Source organism: Dendropsophus ebraccatus, chromosome 15 (assembly GCF_027789765.1).
Source record: "Dendropsophus ebraccatus isolate aDenEbr1 chromosome 15, aDenEbr1.pat, whole genome shotgun sequence".
Taxonomy (NCBI): Eukaryota; Metazoa; Chordata; class Amphibia; order Anura; family Hylidae; genus Dendropsophus; species Dendropsophus ebraccatus.
The window spans coordinates 17,693,560-17,717,441 of NC_091468.1; the positions used below are offsets into that span (position 1 = coordinate 17,693,560).

The 23,882-nt window shown below is 45.0% G+C and overlaps 1 protein-coding gene across 3 annotated transcripts in view; it reads right to left on the reverse strand.

Moving 5' to 3' along the window:
• The window catches only part of THADA (THADA armadillo repeat containing), a 480,068-nt gene that overhangs the window by 81,704 nt on the left and 374,482 nt on the right, over positions 1–23,882 (reverse strand). For 2 of the 3 annotated variants that reach the window (XM_069954790.1, XM_069954788.1), the window contains exons 34-36: positions 17,647–17,719; positions 15,549–15,693; positions 2,075–2,206 (exon numbers count right to left, since the gene is read on the reverse strand). In XM_069954790.1, coding sequence (XP_069810891.1) covers positions 2,075–2,206; positions 15,549–15,693; positions 17,647–17,719 — 350 coding nt within the window. Of the gene's footprint in view, positions 1–2,074; positions 2,207–11,813; positions 12,046–15,548; positions 15,694–17,646; positions 17,720–23,882 lie in introns of those variants that run through there. The other variant, XM_069954791.1, reaches the window with a different exon arrangement.

Below are 23,882 nucleotides of genomic sequence, written 5' to 3' on the forward strand. Positions count from 1 at the left end.
TATTATGTCTACTCGATTACACTATTTACACTGATCATCATAAAGAGGGCCGCATGTGCGCTCCACGGTCTGTAGATACCAGCACTGGGATTCTCGGGGATTTCCAGCCTTGTAATACGTTGCACATCTGATCTGGTTAATAAGTGAGAGATTACTTTGGACGTTTTCCTACAATATATGTACAGATCTATACCGGCCAAGTCTAATAGGTTATAATTCCCCATCTGGAGTTGCCACCATTGATGGAAACCTTCCAGCTTCTCCACAATCCCCTCCACTCATTGGATTTCCATATATACGGGAGAGATGCCAGCCTAAAGATACTTGTAAAATACTCGACCAGAACAAAGCAGAAATTCCCGTCTTGGTCCAGTCTTCTCGAGTCTTCGGCTCGCTCATTTTCCCATTCTCTCTGCCACGTCTGGATGGTTTACGACGCCTTAATGAATTTTGGATGTGTAGATGCTTTTCTGAAATGAGTGCACTATTATTCTGGGACAAATGTGACAGGGAATTGAGCTAAAACATCTGGAAAAATAACTGGTTTTATTACTGTTTTAACGTCCACCCACTGCCTCCATGTTCCAGAGGCAGCCAATATGTGAGCCCGTTCCTAGGAACTATTTGCAGCTTTTTTTCCCCTTTTTTTTGGTGAAAATCTCTGGGCATCAAGGATTATAAAGAAAATGGCCGTGTTGTGTAACTTCGAGGCTGCTCATTTGTGTTTCTCACCGGTTTTCTCCTCCTCATGTTGTATACCAGCTGGAAGGTGTTACATCCTTCATGCTGATGGGTTTCACTCACGGAATCCAAAACTGGACGGTGAGAAATGGAAAATGTAGCAATTCCTGTGTTAGTCAAAACTAAGCGAAGCTCCGGCTGTCTGTTTTATGACATGGAATACATGTTATAGCAGTTTAGACTATTCCCTAATTGTTAGATTTTGATAAAGGGATGTTCCCTTCTCATACCAATTTACAATCAGTGGCGGTCCAACCTTTGAAAGTGGACGCAGTGGAAGGTAATTCAGTGCTAAAGCCTATTACAATGTTTACCTGGATGGTGGCCCCTGCCCCTATCCAGCTACATTCATATTGTTCCCTGCACAAGTGATGGCATAACCTAGCAATAATATTGGAATACACCCAGGTGTACATAAATTTACAGAGTTACTGATACAGGCATCATGCACAATATTAAAACCATGTACTGGGCTTCTACCGGCATCATGTTACAGAGAAATACTCCAATATATGAAATATCATACTATGAAACATGCCATGTATGAATCCAAAGAAATATGGCTGCAAACATGCATGCAAGACACATAATAAGGCCCCATACTACCCAGAACACATACACAGAACGTTAATATGTCATGTGCATGGGCCTAAAAGTATCTATACACATAGAATGGATGCCAGCCAAATGTATGGCCAATGGCTCTCTCCAAACCCCGCCCCCCCCCAATACACAAGAAGGTTGGGTGCGTCGAAATCCACCATACGCCTTTCTTCTTTTCATCCACAAAATCAGATATTTGGAGGAAATCGAGAGGCCCTCAATATACAACAGACAACATACAACAGACAGCTGGATGGTCTGTCCAAAATTGGGACAGTTTAGGCAACATTTTTTTTGCCAATGTAATTTGTTGGCTTTGAGAAATTGAAATGAATAGGCAATCCCCTGTTTATTCTCCCCCGCCCAGCTTTGTGATTGACAGGTTGTTCCCTCTACATAGGGTTGTTGTGGACTGTATTACTTTGATGTATCATGTAAGAGAAGGCTCATCCGTGACAATCTCATCCTTGTAGGACTTCACTTCCCTAAATGCCATACCACAGAGCCATGGCCCCTACAAGGACGACCATATCTCCTCACATCTGTCATCAGTATTAATAATGAAACATCTAAACCAGGCGAGGAGAACCTTCAGCCCACCAGCTACTCCAAAACTACAATACCCATCATGCAGTTTTTGCTTTGTCTGTACAGGCATGATGGGAATTGAAGTCTTTCAACAGCTGGAGGATCCATAATCTAAACTATGATTTGCTCCTATTGGACATACCTGTGCCAGTAGGGTCATTCTTCTGAGTGTGATAAACATGGATGATTTCTGCAGCCGTGTCTCTGACCTCTGGATCTTCACACTGAAGGAGCCATAGTACACACATCCATAGCTGTAATGTATCTGACAGACCTAGAAAGACATATGGGAAAATTAATAATAATAACTCCTTTATATATTTGGCGTCAACATATCTTTAGCGCTGTACACAGCATGTCATCACTCATCAGTCCCTGTCTCCATTGGGGCTCACAAGCGGAATTCCATATTAATCTGTAAGTTTGGTTTTGGAGTGTGGATGGAAACCGGAGTACGTGGAGGAACCCAGGCAAACATGGGGAGAACATACAAACTCCATGTAGATGTTTTATGGTAATCTGCAAGGCAACAGTGCTAACTACTGAGCCCCCATGTTGCTTGGATAACCACTGATCCATCATGTATTCAGAACAAGATATCAACAGAAGATAGAAAACCCTGGTGGACATAAGAAGTTGGATGCAGCGCTTGGCAGTCCTGGAAAACATGGGTACAGCCTATGCCATAGGCCATCTCCATGTTTTCCAGGCAGCCTTAGGGCTGCTTACGACTTCTTCAGCCGCCTGAAATCAAATGCTGAGTTTTTGGGTTCGGGTGAAACCGAAAGTGCTCAGAGTTTGCTCATCTCTAGTTCTCACCCAACTATTTGGGTCCTGAACAACAAGGCAACCTACAGTATTAGGCTGGGTTCACACTACGTATATTTCAGTCAGTATTGTGGTCCTCATATTGCAACCAAAACCAGGAGTGGATTAAAAACACAGAAAGGATCTGTTCACATAATGTTGTAATTGAGTGGATGGCCGCCATTTAATGGCAAATATTTGCTGTTATTTTAGAACAACGGCTGTTATATTGAAAAAATGGCAGTTATTTACTGTTATATGGCGGCCATCCACTTAATTTCAACATTGTGTGAACAGATCCTTTCTGTGTTTTTAATCCACACCTGGTTTTGGTTGCAATATGAGGACCACAATACTGACTGAAATATACGTAGTGTGAACCCAGCCTTAAGCAACTTAAATTCAATTCCTGATTTTTGGTTGACAGAAAAAGAAGGAACAAAAGAAAAAAATCTGAAGAATAGAAGAGAAAGTTTGATGTACACCGAATACATCACATCTAAGTTCTTCACGGATTGCACAGATGTCAGATCTGTGCAATCCTTGGTAAAACACAGATCTTCTATGGGGAAATCCATCATCCATCAATCCATCATCTCGTCCGAGTTATGGCATGTCCTATTTTTTTTACGGAACGGATTGTGGGTCCGTGAGAAAAACGGAACATGTGAATAGCTCAATAGAAAAATAGAAAGCAATGGGTTATAATATTGTCCGAGATCATCTCGTCCGAGTTATGACATTTCCTATTTTTTTCACAGAATGGACTGTGGATCTGGGAAAAAACGGACCATGTGAAGAGACCAATAGAAAGCAACGGTCTATAAAAGTGTCCGTGATCAGGGATCCGTGATAACAGACAACTTCAAAGAACGTGTGAATAAGGCCTTAAGCCCCTATTCCACGGCACGCTATAACACGCGGCAGCAGCGAGTGGGTGAGTCCGGGGGGTGAAGGCGGGGAGGCTGCCCGGGTGATCGCTAGATCGTCCGGGCAGCCCATAGAATATAGCGGCGGTCTGCTGCCGCTGCTCCTGTTCCACGGCACGCTATCACACACGGCAGCAGTGAGTGGGTGAGTCCAAGGGGTGAAGGCGGGGAGGCTGTCCGGGTAATCGCTAGATCGTCCGGGCAGTCCATAGCATATAGCGGCGGTCTGCTGCCGCTGCTCCTATTCCACGGGGTGACGGCAGCAGATCACTGCTGTATGAGTCGTTTGACTTTCAACAATGTTGAAAGACAAATAACTACAATGATCAGCCGACATAGTTCATGTCAGCTGATCGTTGCCTTCTATTACACTGAACGATTATCGGCTGAATACAGCCGATAATCATTCCGTGTAATAGGGCTTTACTCTACGTGCATTTCTTCACATATAGTGTCCATCTAGGCCACGTGTCTTGGGTTACAGAGATGTTTATAAGCAGGAATGTTTCTGAGTATTTACTGAAAACCCTAACCCTTGTAGCTGGCGGCCGGTTTAGTGTTGCTCCGAGATGGTAGCCCTGGGAATCAGATGGAGGAGAATGCTTTGATGTCTGGGTTGCCCAGGGGATTCGGAGCTCATGGTGGAGCAATGTCGATCTTTTTGGAAAAAAATCAAGTTTTAAAATAAACTTTGTTTGTGTTTGTTGAGCTCCTTCATCTTTCATCCCTGAAGTGTAATGTTCTCCCCATCCTCCACTAATGCGGCAGGGGTTGTTTCAGAAAAAGAAAGGAATTGTCTAAAAATGTAAATCTCTACAAATACAAAGATCCGAAAAAATTCAAGAGATCAGTACAAACCAATGTAAATACAGGAGCGGTGGCGGCAGGAAGCAGAGCCTACAGCTATCTGTACCATCTGTTTACCCAGGGTCGTCATAGAGGACTCTTCTCACATTGAGGCCCCATGGAAAATTCCTGAATATTTTATATGGATCTATCTAGATTCAGTTTTAGTCTTTCCTCCAGAAATCTGCATAGAGTTTTTAGCTAGAAAATAACATTTTGAAGTAGGAAAAAAACATTTGCATTTGAGTACAATGTATCTTACTAAGTAGGGGAGACCACAGACGCAAGATGCACGTGCTCGGCCTATGTGTCTGACAATGGTTTGTGCTAGACTAAAGATCCGATAACAATGGAAGCCACTGCACCTGACCTCCACAGTGACTATACTATTATTATAGGGGTCTGGGACTGGGGGCCCGAAACTAATTTAGGTATCTTATATGGTATCTGGTCTGGAGTCTGATACTAGTATAGGGGCCTGATCTAGGTCCAATATTAATATAGGGGTCTGAGTTAGAATCTGATATTAACACGGGTCTGATCTGGAGTCTGTATATTTTTAGGGGACTGATGTGAGGTCGGGTATTAAAGGGGTACTCTTTAAAAATCAACTAGTGTCAGAAAGTTCTATAGTAATTTGTAATTTATGTCTATTTAAAAATCTCATCTGCTGTATGTCCTGCAGGAAGTGGTGTATTCTTTCCAGTCTGACACAATGCTCTCTGCTACCACCTCTGTCTGTGTCAGACTGGAAAGAATACACCACTTCTTGCATGACATACAGCAGCTGATGAGTACTGACATGAGATTTTTAAAGAGACTCTGTACCCTCAGTCTGCCCTCCCAAACCACTTGTACCTTCAGACAGCTGCTTTTAATCCAAGATCTGTCCTGGGGTCCGTTCAGCAGGTGATGTAGTTATTGTCCTAAAAACAACTTTTAAACTTGCAGCCCTGTGCCAAACTGGCGTGGCCTAGAGTACCCATGCCCTAGGCCTCCATCCCTCCTCCCCACCCTCTTTACCATTAGCAATGGCCCTGGCAGAATTTCTTCTATTCCTCACTTGTCTGAACACTGCACAGGTGCCTTAACGATCCAGCACATGTGCAGTGTTCTCACAGCTGATGAATAGGAGAATACCTGCCTGGGGCATTCCTAATGATGAGGAGGGTGGGGAGAAGGGACAGAGAGGTTGTGCCAGCCTAATGCATACACAATCTAGGCCACACCAATTTGACACAGGGCTGCAAGTTTAAAAGTTGTTTTTTAGGACAAAAACTGCATCACCTGCCGAACGGACCCCAGGACAGATCTTGGATTAAAAGCAGCTATCTGACGGTACAAGCTTTTTTGGGGGGTCAGATTGTGGGTACAGGGTCACTTTAAATAGAATTTATAAATCTGTATAAATTTCATCAGTTGATTTGAAAAAATTAAAAACTAAATTTTGCCCCAAAAAAACTTTAACAAAGGGGTGTGAAATAAATTTAGAGGTTGCATTTGCGTTCTGTTATGGGGTTGGATTTTGTCTGGTATTACTGTATGGGTAGGATAGTAATATAGGGGTCTGATCTGCATTCTGATGTGGGGTCAAATATAAATATAGGGGTCTGATGTAGGGTCAGGCATTAATAAAGTGATCTAATAACAAAATAGTTTGTCTGACATGCTGGATATATGGTGGGAGATGGTCTAATCTGGAGTCTGAAACTAATACAGGGTCTGACTTTATTTGGCCATGCCCTTTAAACAAGCCACGCCCTTTGAAGAGACCACTCCCATATTTAGGTACATGGAGATGGACTTACCCCAGGCTGTCATCTCTGCAGATATCATGTGGAATAGGACACATGCATGATGTCTGCCGGGTGTCAGATGGTTCTCCCACAGTGCAGCATCTCTCTACCCCGATCAGGCAGTAAAGCGAGGTGCTGTACAATGTCGGACTGGGGTATCTGGGGCCCACTAGAGGAAATGATTCTGGGGGCCCACCAATGAAGAACCAGTGAGAAAAGACATTTCAGTCTGTGTTAGTGCAGGCTCTAAAGGTGGGGGCCCACCGGAGGATCCTCTGGAAGCCAGTCCGACACTGGTGCAGAGATTGCAGTTGTACCCAGCCATTAACCCCTGCTGTCACATAGGACTACACCAGTGAGTGCTATACAGGTGACACTGCAATTTGGGGAACCCTGTTACAGGTTTAGTTTCTGAGCTCTTCTCTTGAGCTTCGGCCTATACCTAAGAGTAGATTTGCAGCACACTGTGTAAACCTCTTAACGGCGACCGGAGGGGGTTATCCTGTATATAGTGAAATGAGGGATAGGATGCTGGGCCGATGCTGACAGACGTTTTACAGCTAAGTGCTGCTGGAGTTAATGCTTTGTGCATTACTGTGATCCGTACAAGGCCGGGATGCAGGAGAGCGGCACATAAACCAGCTGGAACACGGTGTGATGAATTTTCCAGGGCTCTGCACACCACCTCGGGTCACCCGGTTGAAAGCCGATGAGAATTTGCTTAGGTACACAAGGATGATGTTGAGAGAGATTACCTGCTGCATGTGGAGCGCTGCGCTTTCAAGAAATGGCAAATAGAAACAGAGAAGGCACCTGGCAAATTGTGTCAATAAAGTCGACTTCTGCAGCGAACCGAAAAATACAGCTCATCAGGAAACCGATGGCACCTTCTTATAGATGGAAGGACACATACATGTAAGGATCTGCTGATATAGATGATGTAGGGGGCGCTCTGGAGCTATGGAGTCACTGCAGGTTGTTCTAGAATTCCCATAGGGTCTATATAACAGTCCACAGGTAAAAAGTTGCAAAAGTTGCAGTCTTGTGTGCAAAAAGGTGCAAAAAAATATGCATCCTTTCTTTTTGCTAAAGTTCTGGTGTGATGGACTAATCCCTCCCTTAGTAAACGTCTGTTTTCTGTCTCTCTGAGAAAATCCTTGACTCTAATCTCAATGTTGGCCAATGATTCTTCAGCAAATGATGTGACCCAATGATCTAAAAAGAGTCTTTAGTTTAAAGGGGCTCTATTGGATTTGAAAAAATATGGTTGCTTCTTCTGAAAACAGCGCCATACCTGCCCATAGGTTATGTGCGGTATTGCAGGACAACTCTACTCCCATGGGGCTCAGCTGCAATACCACATACAACCTATGGGTAAGTATGGCGCTGTTTTTGGAAGAAAGCAGTTAGGTTCCTGTAATCCTGGACATCTCCTCCTCTCACGAAATGGTTAACGCATTTTTTTCTAATTTTCCATTTTACTATCTATATTTTAAAATAATCCAGCAGTTTTAATTGTCAACTCTAGGTCTAAAACTTTCAGTTGTGTCTGTGATGATAAGGAGGAGGCTGCTTGAAACTGATCTGTGCAGAATTACCACGATAGGTCACCCCAGTAGATGGAGGAGACAAAAGGTAATACAGCTGTTTCCAGCCATCCGTGACTAGGTAGCAGGCTAAGGATCGGCCCCATGCCTACATAGGTAGGATTTACATACAGTGCAGGACATTTACAGTGTGTTTTCTGGCCATATAAGCAACACCCATAGTGATTACTTATATGGCTTGAAACAGTGCTGGGGCTATATACAAACACATTTATAGATGCAGTCAACTTTTTTTTTCTAGTGATTGGTTCACTTTAAAAGGGTAATCCAGGGTTAGAAAAACATGGCCACTTTCTTCCAGAGACAGCACCACTCTTGTCTCCAGTTTGGGTGGGGTTTTGCAACTCAGTTCCATTGATGTGAACGGAGCTTAACTGCAAACCAAAGCTGAACTGGAGACAAAAGTGGTGCTGTCTCTGGAAGAAAGTGGCCATGTTTTTCTAACCCTGGATAACCCCTTTAAGGCTATATTCACACTACGTATATTTGAGGCTGTATAGCAACCAAAACCAGGAGTGGATTGAAAACACAGAAAGGCTCTGTTCACACAATGTTGAAATTGAGTGGATGGCCGTCATTTAATGGCAAATATTTGCTGTTATTTTAAAACAACGGCTGTTATATTGAAATAATGGCCGTTATTTACCGTTATATGACGGCCATCCACTCAATTTCAACATTGTGTGAACAGAGCCTTTCTGTGTTTTCAATCCACTCCTGGTTTTGGTTGCTATGAGGACCTGACTTGCGGACCAAATACTGCCTGAAATGTACGTAGTGTGAACATAGCCTAAAGGTCAGGATTCAGGTGTGGAAATCTGTCAGATTCTGCTGATATTCCAGCATTAATGCAAGTTAAGGGGGTGGTTTATGTACTACATTCTCTAGAGAAAAAAAACTGAGCTGCAAAACCCCACATCCAAACCAAGGACAGCGGTGGCACTGTTTCTGGAAGAAAGCAACCATGTTTTTCTAACCCTGAATAACTACTTGAAGGGGAACAAGCAATTGTTGGCCATATTTGGCCGATTATCGTCCGTTACGGCTGATATTCACTTGGTGTAATAGGTAGGGCCCTATTCCACCGGACGATTATCGTTCAGAATATCGTTAAATGGTTCGAATCTAAACCATAATCGTTCGGTTGAAATGCAGTTAACGATTAACGACCGAACGAGAAATCGTTGATCGCTTTAAAAAGACCTGGACCTATTTTTATCGTTGCTTGTTCGCAAAACGTTCGCAAATCGTTCGCATTGAATAAGACGTCGTTCGGTCGTTCGCAATAGATACGAACGCAATAGCGAATAAATTGTGAAGAAAAAACTATCGCAATTACGATCATAAGTAACGATTATCGTTCCATGGAAATGACTGAATGTTTTCAGGTCTTTCGCAATAGCGGTCGTTTGAGATCGTTAATTATTAACGATTATGCAAACAATAATCGTCCGGTGGAATAGGGCCCTTAAAGGAGAAGTCCAGCGAAAATTTTTATTGAAGTATTGTATCGCCCCCCCAAAAGTTATACAAATCCCCAATATACACTTATTATGGGAAATGCTTATAAAGAGCTTTTTTCCCTGCACTTACTACTGCATCAAGGCTTCACTTCCTGGATAACATGGTGATGTCACTTCCTGGATAACATGGTGATGTCACTTCCTGGATAACATGGTGATGTCACTTCCTGGAAGTTATCCAGGAAGTGAAGCTTTGGTGCAGTAGTAAGTGCAGGGGAAAAAGCACTTTATAAGCATCTCCTGTAATAAATGTATAATGGGGATTTGTATAACTTTTGGGGGTCAATACAATACTTTAATAATACTTCTCCTTTAAAAGGCAACGATCAGCTGACATGCACAATGTCGGCTGATCGTTGTCTTTCAAGCGGCTGAATTAAAACGATAATGATGACCACTCTCTGCTGGCCATACTTTGAGTATGTTCAACCCCAACACTCTGCATTCGATTACTGAAGAAGTTGGATGCAGCACTAAGGCCTGGTGGATACAGCCATAGGCCATATGTTTTTCAGGACTTCCTAGGCTGCATGCAACTTCTTCACACACCGGTAATCAAATGCAGAGCGTTCTGGTTCGGACGAACCTGAATGTACTCTAATTTCACTCATCTATAATCTTTAATCCTCCGTCTTGGCACGCGGTAACTAGGCATTGGGGCGGAGCGGCAGCGCCATGTAGTCACTCTGCCTTTGTTCTCTTACCAGCCACATATTTTGCAACCTGAATGCTGGGAACTTAATGCAAAATCCAGCACTCCAGCTGCCAATCAAGGGTGAGTGGCTGGGATAAGAGCAGAGGCAGCGTGACTACATGCTGCTGCGGCTCCGCACCAATGCCTAGTTACCGCATGCCAAGACGGAGGATTAAAGATGAAGATTTTGAAATTGCCCCCCACCCTGCTGGAGAGTGTCACAGAGCTGTGCCCAGCAGCTGTATGGTAGTGGGGCAAACCCGCAAAACCCCACACCCACACTGAGGACAAGTGTGGCGCTGTTTCTGAAAGTGGCCATGTTTTTCTAATCCTTGACAACCCCTTTAAGTTAGCAATTTATCAGCCACATTGAAATATACTAAAGATTTGGGGATAAATGGATGATGTTTTTTTGTTTTTTTTTGCTTCCTATTAAGTGGAGTATTTTTGGTTATTTTGCTCCCTCTTCTTATCTATTCTATACCTTACAACTATTCCAAACAGAAATTCTGCTGACCCCACGCCGATCTGCCTGAGGATACTGTAACCTGGCAAGAAGCCTGCACTGTTCCATAAACATCTAATCCAAAGTCAAGAACAGGGTGGTCTCCTAGTAATGGGTTTACAGCACCTCTGCCTGCAGACCTGGCTACAGATATCAGAGGTGAAAATGCGGGCAGCCATAACTACTGCCTGTATGACACCATTGTGCAGTGTGTATCTAGAGAGAATCTTCATCAAACAGCTCAGTACAGGGGATTTCTCATCTTTTATTAGCGCTGAGTTACAGCCTGTACCAGAGCTGCATCCTGCTGGAAACAGTCAACAAGTAGCTCCTAAAATGTGGTGGTTTTCCTACATTAGTTTGGTATGTCTTAGTATGCAAAGCACCTCGCATTTTTGCAAATATTTGATGACACCTTTTCATGGGATAACACTGAGGATATGACCCTTTAATACAGGGATGGGGAACCTTCGGCCCTCCAGCTGTTGCAAAACTACAATTCCCATCATGCCTGGGCAGCCAAAGCTTTAGCTTGTAGTTTTGCAATAGCTGGAGGGCCGAAGGTTCCCCATCCCTGCTTTAATACAATGTAGTCAGTGTACAGCTTGTATAGCAGTGTATATCTGGTATGCCCTCAAAATAACTCAACACACAACCATTAAATGGAAACTCATGTTTCCGGGGCCGCTGTTCTTTTGTTGCTCACTCTCCCCGTTCTCAAGTACTTTAATCGGAAAGAATTATTTATATGAGCCTGTTAGGAGCACTGGGGGTGTTCCTTACCCCCCCCCCCCCCCCCCCCCCCCCCCCCGTGCACCGTTTGGCCCGTCTGCCGCCTCCTTCAGTCACCCCTACCCATGCATGTTCAATTACACATAAGCAGGCTGGTCTTTACCCCTGGTAAGGGTCCGTTCACACTATGGAAAACTGGCAGAAATTCTGAGCAGAACCCCCGCCCGCAGACATGTCAGTTCTTTGATTTCGAGGTTCCTTTTGGAATTTCTGCCTGTTTTCTGTAGTGTGAACGGGCCCTAACAAGTGCGTGTACCCCAAGTGGAAATGGTCAAATTGTGCAAATGAGCCCTTTTCTCTTCCCTGACACTTTACTTAAAAAGCGCCAAAATCTGCAGCTGCGCAAGAATGAAAAACACAAGACAATAGCTTTCATGTCCCCAGCTGTAACCGGCAGGACTTCATGCGACGCTGGGATGAAGCGAACACAATTTATTTTATTCCAGGATGAACATTTTGATCCTGACAACAGGAGGCGTCAGGCGGCTCCATCTTCTCTGGTGTCTGACGGGCGGCACCAGTGCTAACAGCCGCTATACGCTGTATATACCGCCATATAAATAAACTGATCATCCGATTAGATCGATGCAATGTTTTCTCCTACAACTTTGTTTCTGTATGTATTAGAAAAAGATGTATGTGTGAGTATACAAACATACATAAAGATCTAGATCTTTCTAAGCAAATAAAGAATATGCTGGTGCCATACGTTCTTATATATGGGGGATGGGGAGGGAAAACATCCAGCAAACAACTATGTGAATGGACGGCTTATCCCGCTTGGTTTAGTTACACAAACCCTTCAAAATTTTGATATGGTGATTCCTTCCTGTTATTATGATGCTGGGTCCCTTTCATGGTGCATAGCTATGTCTGTATGCCAGCACTACACACACAGGAACTTCCTCCCTTACTTCTCCAACCAATCACAGCACTGTTATACCATGACACAGTACTAATAACACTGCACGTTGATGGGGGAGAAGGGGTTAGGCCCCCTTCACACGTCCGGAAAATCTGTCCGGATTTCCTATCAGGAAATCCGGACGGATTTCCGGACTCATAGACTAACATTAGACACGGACACCCTTCCGGATTTTTCCGGAAGGGTGTCCGTTCCGGAAAATAGGACCGGATTTTTTAGATCCTGTCCTATTTTCGTCCGGAAATCCGGCACGGACGCCCCCATAGAAGTCTATGGGAGCGCCGGAATCACGGGCATTTTCCTGATGTATATCAGGAAAGTGCCCGCGATTCCGGACTGGTAGAGAGCCAGTCCCGGCCGCCGTCCGATCACCCGCACACCCCCATCCCCCCCGCACCGCACCGCACACGCTGCCCGGCACTACAGATCCCCCCCCCCCCGCCGCCGCCGCCGCCGCCGCCGCCGCCGCATCTGACCCTCTCAACCCCCCCCCCACCCCCCGGGAACTCACCACCGGGCCGGCCGCCGGATGCTCCAGTACCTCCGCCGCGACCCCGCCGCCGCCCCCGCCGCCGCATCTGACCCTCTCCCCCCCCCCCCCGGGAACTCACCACCAGGCCGCCCGCCGGATGCTCCGCACCTCCGACCGCCGCCGCTGCCCGGACCTCAGCACTGCACTCTGACCCGGGCCCCGACAGAGCAGGATCCGGGACAGGTGAGATTAGGGCTACTACTCCCACCATGCTCTGCTGACAGGCCATGATGGGAGTTGTAGTTCTGCAGCCTGTGGCCATCCAGGTTGCAGAAGTACAACTCCCATCATGGCTCTGCTGGCAGGCCATGATGGGAGTTGTAGTTCTGCAGCCTGTGGACATCCAGGTTGCAGAAGTACAACTCCCATCATGGCTCTGCTGGCAGGCCATGATGGGAGTTGTAGTTCTGCAGCCTGTGGCCATCCAGGTTGCAGAAGTACAACTCCCATCATGGCTCTGCTGGTAGGCCATGATGGGAGTTGTAGTTCTGCAGCCTGTGGCCATCCAGGTACACGGGTACCTGTGATTTATGTTGGCATACTAGACAATATTATCTCATCAGGAAATCCTGAAGGTTTTTCCTGATGGTTTCCTGATGGTAAAAACGGATTACTGTCAGGAAATCCTGATACTATCCTGATGACATTTAAGGTCTCCTGATCAGGATTTCCTGACAGTAAAAACTGACACGGACGTGTGAAGGGGGCCTTAGTGATACATTGGGTTAGCAGGTTGTATTGTCCCTCATGTTAGGGGAGAAGGGGTTACTGATACACTGGATTTGCAGGAGGCTGTGTGAATAGGAACACAAGAAACAGCAGCAGCACTTTTGCAGCAATCTGACATAGTTGCCTTTTTCCTTAGGGTACTCCAAACCTTAACAAGCGATTTTACTGTTCTTATATGGAGAAATAAAGCAGCTACTACTGTTTAAATCAAAATGATGAAATCAAAGTGGTTGAAATGAAATTTTCAACCTACACTAAGCACTCATTTGGTCATACACGTGTATGATAGACTCAACTACGCATCCGTGGATTTATAATTAGAAGAGGGTAATAGGCCGATGCCAGACACCCATAGCAATAGTATATTACCTATGATAAGAAAGGATTGGATGCGAAATCCAACATTTGTGGAAGAGTTGGACACCTTATACACATTACTAGCTCAGTCCTGCCAAACTAACTGGGTTCTTCTTACTTTCCGCAATTTTCAGAATGGCAACAAAAAAAAAGGCCCAGCGCACCATCACAGGTTGAGGAGTTGTAATTGTGCAGCAGGTGGAGGATGCTATAAGGAGTATGGGGGGGGGCTGTCTCTAGCCTCTGTGTGGCAGGACATATACTGAACAATAAGAGGGATTGAACTATAGAAGGAAAGCAGAAAGGTTCTCCAGACGAGCCCTGGCTGCGGCTGAGAGCGAGCGAGACATCCGCATTACACAGCAGCTAATGCCAAGACCAGGAGGTCCAATTCCTGAGTCAGTCGGAGGGCTTACCGTCACTTCTAGGAATCTCACGGGTGACACACTGGAATCAGACAGGATCAATTAGAAGTAATAACTTTGGGGAAAGCGGCACTGGCAGCGTCCCAGCGCTGCAGAAATGACAAGTCAGGACATAATTTGCTGCTCGCTATTTACCTAACACAGTCGGTGACTTAATGAAATATTGGAGCCACCTGCTATACAGTACGTCCCCCCATATGCAGAATTCTATCAGTCCCACTTTTCATGCCTGAACAGAATCCAAGGGAAGGGCTGGCGTTCCCCATGACAACTCTGCCTGGTCATAGAGAAATAACATAGTATGCATCAGTCCACTGCAGTGTAGAAAGCTCTGACAAGTCCTTTTCTTTTAAATCAACTGCTGCCATAAAGTGCCAGATATTTGTAAATTACTTCCATTAAAAAAATCTCAAGTCTTCCAGTACTTATCAGCTGCTGTATGTCCTGCAGGAAGTGGTGTATTCTTTCCAGTCTGACGCAGTACTCTCTGCTGCCACCTCTGTCCATGACAGGAACTGTCCACAGCAGCAGCAAATGCCTATAGAAAACCTCTCCTGCTTTCCAGACTGGAAAGAATACACCACTTCCCGTAGGACATACAGCAGCTGATAAGTACTGTCTTGTGATCCTTGTCTTAAACAAAACAAGACATGCTCCATAGATCAGTGGGGTCTAACACCCCGACCAATCCCACCGGTCAGGAAAGTGACAACTTTTTCCTATGTCATGGAAGTTTTCCAAACCCTCCATGTTGTAGAGTAGATGAGGATGTAGTTTTAGCACAGAATAAAATGAATTTTATTTGCCTACAATACAATGTATGGGGGTCTCCAACCTCTAGGGGCATTAGAGTCTAAACCTGACATGAGAAGACAGTAGGGGGCATTGGAAATAGCTATAACTACCTCACTGCAGAAGACAGGGCTCCTCTTTTTTGGTGATGGGGGCCCAAAGTTTAGGTACATACTACGTGCGGAATACTGAATTCAGTTGTAAGTGATATACTCAATCTCTGTATACCTGCCGACAGCTTCTCTGATAACTAAAATGTGGCAGATAATGTAGACAATGATGGATGGTTCATTCCTCTACCAGCTGTGTATTGGGATTGATGGAGGAGAGGACTGTCATCACTATGGGGAGTCTTACCCAGCACAGGCCGCCCGCCGCTCAGGATATAGGGAGCAGTATCAGTAAGGATCTCAGCTGCAGCCAACTTCACTTCAGTCTGGAGCTCATCTCCGCAGCAATGAACCACAAGTGCAACCCACTCCTTCAACTCTGACTCAATGGCCTGCCAGGGGAAAAAAAAAAAAAAAAAACAGAAATGAGCCTGAAATCCTCCAGATGTTTCTCGCTACAATTCATCACCCCCCTCAAGTGTCCTGTGAATTATCCATGGCAGAAGATAGGGTTTTACTGGGTGATGACAAGAAGATGTCACTTTTAAGATTCCCCGTGATGAATGGCCATAGGGTTTCATTATGTTTATCTTCCCAAAATAATAACATATGGCCGTGTCCCACAGATCTCAGTCTAGCAGGAGGCGGTGTCAGGTCTGTGCAGACACAGGTCATCCTCCATGTAATCAAACGAAGCGATTTATGGGAATGGCCGCCCATAACACCATAGTATTATTTTAGTCTAAGTGGCTTCAAGATTCATTGCGGAATTACAATAATGGGCCTTATGGGGAATCTACAGAAATCTAACCTGCTGATTCTAACAGGGCAGGGGACGGGGAGTGCGGACATTCTTGTGTTTAGAAGGTCTGGTAAAGAGAAATTAAATTTGTCTTAATATGTAAATGAGGCGGTTTGGTGCCCTGGGGGCGGTCCTGTGGCACATGCACGCTGCTAGCTGCTTATATATAAGGAGGCGCGCTGTCGGAGTTGGTGGAGGGCTACAGGACCGCCCCCCAGGTTACCAAACCGTCTAGGGGTTATCCAGCGTTTAGCAACAGGCCAGCAACATATAAAATATTTTTGAACATAAAAATTTATACTTACCTCTCCTCGCTCCCCCGATGCAGCCTGTCCAGTGTCCTCTCATCTCAGGATTGACAGCCAATCACTGGTCACAGGCTGTCACTCCCGAGACAAGTTCATCTCCAAAGTAGCGGAGCTGCAGCAGCGGGGGACACAGGAGAGGCCACATGGGAATATCAGAGGAACCCAGAGAGGTAAGTATAACAAGTATATAAAAAAAAATGATCTGCTGACGAACCCCTTTAATGGAGTAGTAGAGCTTCTAAATAAAGCTTTACCTGCACTCCCAACCCCCTGTGTTATTAGAATCCATCAGCAGGTTGGGTCCATCTAGTCTATGGATAGATTTCCTTTCAAGGGGCTGAATGGTGTTTATTTCTTATTTATTTTTTTATGTGAGTTTTTTTTTTAAAGTTTTTGTATTTATGTTTTTTTATATGAAAAAAAGAAAAGCAAAAAAAAGCAATTGCTTTGTTCTCATTGGAAAATAAGCAACCTGAGATTTTTACAATTCTGGTATATAGTGATCTCTATTATGTGTAGCATTTTTATTTTTTACCTATAAAAATACATTTTATAAGGGAAGAATGGGAGTGGGATTCTCTTAAAAAACTTTATTAAACTTTTTTTTTATTTTTACACAGGCTTTGTTCACCCTATTTTCTGTATGATCGCAGTATATATGTTAACACTACTTAAATATGTTTGGTCCATTGAAGAGGTTTTCTGGGCTATTGTGATAATGGCAAATCCTATGACCCGGCCCATCAGCTGTCCAGCACTTGCACTACACAGCAAACAAGGCCTCAAGCAGATGACACTGTACAGTGGTAGTGCCATACTACTGCATCTCAGCTCCAATTAAAGTGAACGGAATATGATATGCAAGAACCACTATGTAATAAATGGAGCTATCCGCTTCTGGCCTGATCGGTGGAGGTGCCGTGTGTCAGAGATCAGTGACTCAGGCTGAGGGTATTGTAGAATATTATACCTGTTGAGCACAACTCTAGCATGCTTGAGACCTATTCTTCGGTATTGGATTAACGGTGCCTGCAGAAGTTGGATGCAACCCTATGGAGTCCAGAGAGTTTTTCAGGACTCTATAGGGCTGCATTCTACTACTTTAGCCAATGGTAATTAGCCAATGGTAATGCAGAACAATCGGACTTGAGAATGCTCCAGCTGCGTACACCTCTAATTAATATAAGGAAAATGAGCGCACACTGTCATATGGAGATGCTCCGTCACCACCTTACCTCTTGGGCCTCGCTCGCCAGGCGGATGACCAACTTAGATGAGAGCTTTAAGGCTGAGCTCTGGATTTCCACACTGGAAAAGTAAAAAAAAGGAAGTTACAGTATAGTTAAAGGGGGAAAAATGCAAATGTTCCAATGGCGGTAAATAGTGAAGGAGCCTCCTGACTTGTTGAACACATTCGTACATTGTTAATTTCAGCCGACGTGAAACTCTCCCCCAGTGTAATCCACAATGTATGTGCTGCACCTGAATACACACACTTACAGGACAACAGTTGCTTTCCTGTGTCTGGACAGTCCCCATAATATGGTGTCCAGCTCGCTCTCTGCCCGTGATCCGTAGTACGCATTAAGTAAAGATCCCGTTCAACAACAGGATGGAAGGGAAAGCGGCCAAAGTAAAGAATACTGTCATAGTCAATGAACAGCCGTCATCTGACCAGGGCAATGTTCCCTGCAGTAACACACCATTGAACATGGCAGGCTGCAGTCTGCTTCACATGTGTCCTGTTCAGGCTTATACTATGTGTAAGAGATTCCAGTGAGGTCAGAGCAAATAAGAAGGAAAAACATGAACGCCATTGTCATGCCGAGCTACGGCTTTAGATTTCAACAAGGCGGCATTAGGGAAAGCTGGACGTGAAATCCAGGGAGCTGCAGTGTACAAGCCAATTGTCTATATGTATAAAATGCTAGGCAAACAAGGAAAAGAATATGTATCCTTGGTGCTTTGTTTGGGCACATATCCAGTCATTGATATAAACCAGTGATTCCCAATCTGTAACGTCCACATGATGCATGCTGGGAGTTGTAGTTTGGCAAGATCTGGAGAGGCACAGAATGGGGAACACTGATGCAGAGCCTGGATTGTTAGGACTAGGTAGGGGCTGTCAAAATGTTTAAAGTGACTCTGTACCCACAATCTGACCCCCCCCAAACCACTGACCCTCGGATAGCTGCTTTTAATCCAAGATCTGTCCTGGGGTCCGTTCGGCAGGTGATGCAGTTATTGTCCTAAAAAACAACTTTTAAACTTGCAGCCCTGTGTCAAATTGGCTTGGCCTAGTGTGTATGCACCGCCTCTGTGTCCCTCCTCCCCGCCCTCCACATCATTAGTAATGCCCCTGGCAGGATTTTTCCTATTCATCAGCTGTGTGAACACTGCACATGTGTTGGATCGTTACAAGCCTGGGCACACACACTCTAGGCCACGGCCATTTGACACAGGGCTGCAAGTTTAAAAGTAGTTTTTTAGTACAATAACTGCATCACCTGCCAAACGGACCCCAGGACAGATCTTGGGTTAAAAACAGCTATACGAAAGTACAAGTGGTTTGGGGGGCAGGGGTGTCAGATTGTGGGTACAGAGTCGCTTTAAGATCTACCTACAGGCTGATGTCTATAGGGCCCAGAAGATCAAGGGTAGGACAGGATGGATTTTTCCTATATGTGTCCTCAGAAATAAGTGGCATTCTGCATATTGCAGCCTCTTATCACTTCCTCTTCTGTAACATGCATGCTACTAGGGGCATCAGACCATCCCTTGGGTACACAAAGGGACCCATATGCCAAAGATAACCACCAGTGCTGTAATGATGGGAGTATTCCTTTAGACGCTGTGATACATTTTCACACACTGCTTCTTTATCGGTCACAACGGCCAACACTGAAACCTAAAAGCCTCAAACCAAGCTCCTTGGGCACAGGAGTTTACTAACCAGGGGTATCAGGTCTGATACGAACACAATGTGCATCATGAATGTGGCTAATAGTACATAACTTTCTTAAAGGGATTGTACAAGAATAGAAAACATGGCTGCTCTTCATTTGAAAATAGTGCCACCCCTGTCCATGAGTTATATCTGGTATTGTAGCTCAGCTTCATTGAAGAGAATAGGGCTGCAATACCAGTCACACTCTTAGTACCAGTTTGTGGCAGTACAGGGATGTCACCCTGACTTGGATTGGACTGAATCAGGGTTAAGGGGTCTAAGGCTCCGCTGACACGGAGTAAAACTGGCAGAATTCTCTGCCGCGGAATCCCGCTAGCCTCTGTGTCATAATGACAGTCCATGGGAGGCTCGCACGCCTCCGTTCTCCGTGCTGAAGAATGAACATGGCCATTTTCCAGCGTGGAGAGAGGAGGCGCTCAAGCCTCCCATGGACTGTCATTATGACACGGAGGCTGGCAGAGAATTCTGCCATTTTTACTCCGTGTGAACGGAGCCTTAATATGTTTATAGGAGAACTCTGAGCAAAAGTAAAAAATCATGGGAGGGTCGGATATAACAATCAAGGGATACTTACCCATTCTTGTGCCCCCGCAGCACAGCGTTACCGCTCACGGTCCCCCATCTATCTCCTGTAGCTCCTGTGACATCACAACTCAAAAGTGCCTACTCAGTCAGTTACTGAGGTGGGACATAACTGGAATCACCGACCGGCTGAGCAGGTAGTTCTTGCCGGGTCGTGACGACACCGGAACCAGGAGATAGACTGTAGTGCTGCAGGGGGCACAGGGACAGGTAAGTATCCCTTGATTGCTATGTTCCCACCACCCGATGCCCTCTTTGATTTTTTACATTTTCCCAAAGCAAAAAATTCCACATAATGTATCAGTTTAGACCTATCTATCTCCATGGTAAAACTCCTTTAAGGATCTGGTCTGAATCCGGGATCACTCTTATGTTATATTGCCCTTATTCCTGCCTTTATGTTGGGGTTTCCCAGTCTGTCCGGCAGTGCACATATGTCAGCATACATCTGACCAATAATTCCTCATTGACAGACTGTACAATTCACCTTTTTCCCCTAAAAAGTCTTTAAAATGTCATTGAAAGAGGAAGTTCTACAAAACAGAGCGGTCATTGCCCACTGGTACCGTCCCTGCGACAGATGGTTGCCATGACAGGAGGTGCCTACACCGGCAGCAATAAAGAGGATACAGCCTCATAAACCCATCTATAGCCTATACAGTCCACAGACACAGTGTTAGGTGCACGCTCCATGTTGCAGCACGGTTCCTCAATGAGCCAGGGAACATTCCAGCCAATCTTTCATGCCTAAGAAATTGCAATGTGTACTCAGTATGAGCGAGTGTATATGATAATCCGGTCGGGACATGCCAGGCCAGGGAAAAAAGTTTCCTCACCAATTTACACAAATATACATCGATCAGCCATAACATTAAAACCCAAAGAAGTGAATAACATGACTTGACATATGGATGAGATCAGTCTGGCGGCAGCTTAACCCTCCCCATAAAGAATACAGGGAGGTTCGGTTGTGCCAATTGTTCAGTAGCATGGGCCGGGCAGGAGAGAGAACTGACAGTAAGTGAAGGTGTATTCTCCATGCCCCCTGGCTTGTCTCTCTGTTCTCCGCTCACTGCAGCCCCTGCTGACAGTTTTGAGCCAGTCTCTGCAGTGACAGTCCACTCAGCAGGGCCGCAGTGCTGTCCTGTCTAAGTCACTGATTGGCTGAGCAGGCTGTTGCTGCAGAGACGGGTTTGGAAGTATCGGAGGCGGCTGCGGTGAGCGGGGAAGCAGAGAGAAGCCAGAAGGACACCAGCTGCAATGATTTTAAAACATGTTAAAGACAACATGATCGGCACCACAACTGTTGTCTTTTTTACACAAAACAATATCTGCCCCAATCGGCCTGATTCGGCAAATAATATTTTAATATAATAAATAAATACATTTTTAATAACAACTATTAACAAAGTTGCTTAAAGGGAACCAATCTGCTTAATCGGGCTGATATGGTTCCCTGAACCACTGTATACAGCTTCTGCAGCAGCCGCGGCACATACCGGCCACGGCTGCAGCAGTAGCTGTATACCCGAAATAAAGCAGTTTAATCCCCCAGGCACATGACAGGCAGCGGTGGGGAAGCAGTCATCTGGGAGGCTCCATGCTCATATCTAGTCACTGCTCTCTACCTGTCAGTGCGCTCGGAGGGGATGATTGACAGGCAGAGAGGTCAGTAAGGAACCTCTCTGCCAGTTAATCATCCCCTTATAGCACGCTGACAGGCAGAGCGTGGTGACTAGATAAGGGTGGGGAGCCGCCCAGATGACTTCTTCCCTGCCGCTGCCTGTCACACGCCCGGGGAATTAAACTGCTTTTTCTTCCGGGTATACAGCTACTGCTGCAGCAGCGGTCGGTATGTGCCGCGGCTGCTGCAGAAGCTGTATACGGCGGTTCAGGGAACCATATCAGCCCAATTGGGCAGATTGGTTCCCTTTAAAGGGAACCTGTTACCTAGATAATGCTAATTTATCGCCATCATGTTATAAAACATGAAGGACGGAGCAGATTGATATATATATATATATCTCAGATTTAGCATAACTTGTAACCTGTTGAAATTCCTGCTGATTCTGTGATAAGGAGTCCAGTGGGCGGTGTCACTCAATGGATTGGACTCTCTAGTCTGGAAACATCAGAGATGTCAATCAATAAATTATAAGTTATACTGAATCTTTTCCCATAAAGATATATATCAATCTGCTCAGCTCCTCCTGCTCTATAACATGATATCGATAGCTTAGGTAGCATTTTCATGGTGATGGGTTACCTCTAATTTTGTATTCACTAAAAATAAAAAATCTACAATAAAACAATCAGTGCAAAGGTGTCCAAAGTTCAGGGAGCTAAAGATGCACCAATTTTGCATTAGGCATATATGAAAACAAAGTTATTATAACACATCTCTGAGACCTTAGAAGGAAACCACAGTCTGTGCTGTCTAAGGGGTGTACAACCCTCTCCCAATCCTCTGGTCAGGCCTCCTAGCAAAGCTGTCCAGCTCCATTCTCTATTTTCCAAGGCAATTATCTATTATAATCAGAGGAGCAGCGAGGAGGCAGCAACGCCTGTAGAGGATATTTACAGCTCCGGCCCGTCTGGTGTTTCTCTTCCTGCACCAGGGTTGTCTAATAAATTGAATTGTGAGGAGATAAGAGCGGGTTTGTTTAAATTGCAATAGGCTCCAGCAACAGGGAATTAAAATGCAGAGAGGGCATCTGACTTGCCAGGGCTCAGGTCCTGCCAACGTGTCACTGGGCCAGCAAGCGGAGATGCCTGCGTCTGGGTAGGTTCACACTCACATCATTTAACCAGTTGACAGCCGTGTAGCTGGGGGAGTCGGGGGACTTTATTATTACTGTATCTTTGATAGCCACCAGAAGAAATAACATAGGAGGTGCTAACCCTCATTCCCGTTCCTTGTCCAACGGATTTACACTACAATAACAATGCAACCATGCCAAGTGCACACGCCAAGGCACATAAGGTCCCCGGCAACAACTGCTGTGAGCATTGTGCAATTACATCCCCGGCAAGTGATTTACATTTAAAGGGAATGTGTCACCTAAATTTTATTTTACTAATTAGAGTCAGATACTAAAACTTTTATTCTAATTTGTTTCTATTTTCTGACTTTTTTTTAATTTTATTTCCCTTTTTGTACATTGTTATGGGGGCGGCCATTTTGCCTGAGTTGTTTTTAACAACAGTTCGTGACATGCTTTACAGCAAGCCTCATGGACTTGTCCCCTTGAGATGAATGTAAAACATCACTGAGCATGCTCTGTGACCTGTGAAGAGGTCATTCCACAGGAAGCTGCTATTATCTCCTCTATCTATTGGTGTCACATGATGCTGCAATGCTGTACAGATCACTTTACAGCAACCTCCTCTTATCACCACAGACACAACAGGAAGTCTAAGCTTACTTTTGCCCCAGTGGTGAGAATGAAAACTGCAAGATATCAGGTATTGATATTAGATGGTTTGGCCGATAGTGACAGGGCCCTAGAAAAACGTAAATGGTGCTTTTATGACTAGGTTAAAAACTAACATACACATGGGCAATAGTGGTGCATAGGCCATAATGCTGTTTATTAGTAATACAAATATAACACTATAAACCTTCAATAAGTGCAGGCCGAATGATCACCTGGCCGTCAGTTATATCTCCTACCCGCTGCCTGCCCTTACATACACAGGGATGTTCGACACAGCCGAGCGTTCCTGCGTTCTATATGGGGAGGAGTAAGCCGCAGTGAGAGCGCTCTTGTGGCGGCTTATCTTTCTCTTAACAAAAGGGTCAGTGGTTGTTCCCCATACACCTTAGGGCCCTATTCCACCTGACGATTATCGTTTGCATAATCGTGAATGATTAACAATCTTAAACGACCGCTATTGCGAAAGACCTGAAAACGTTCACTC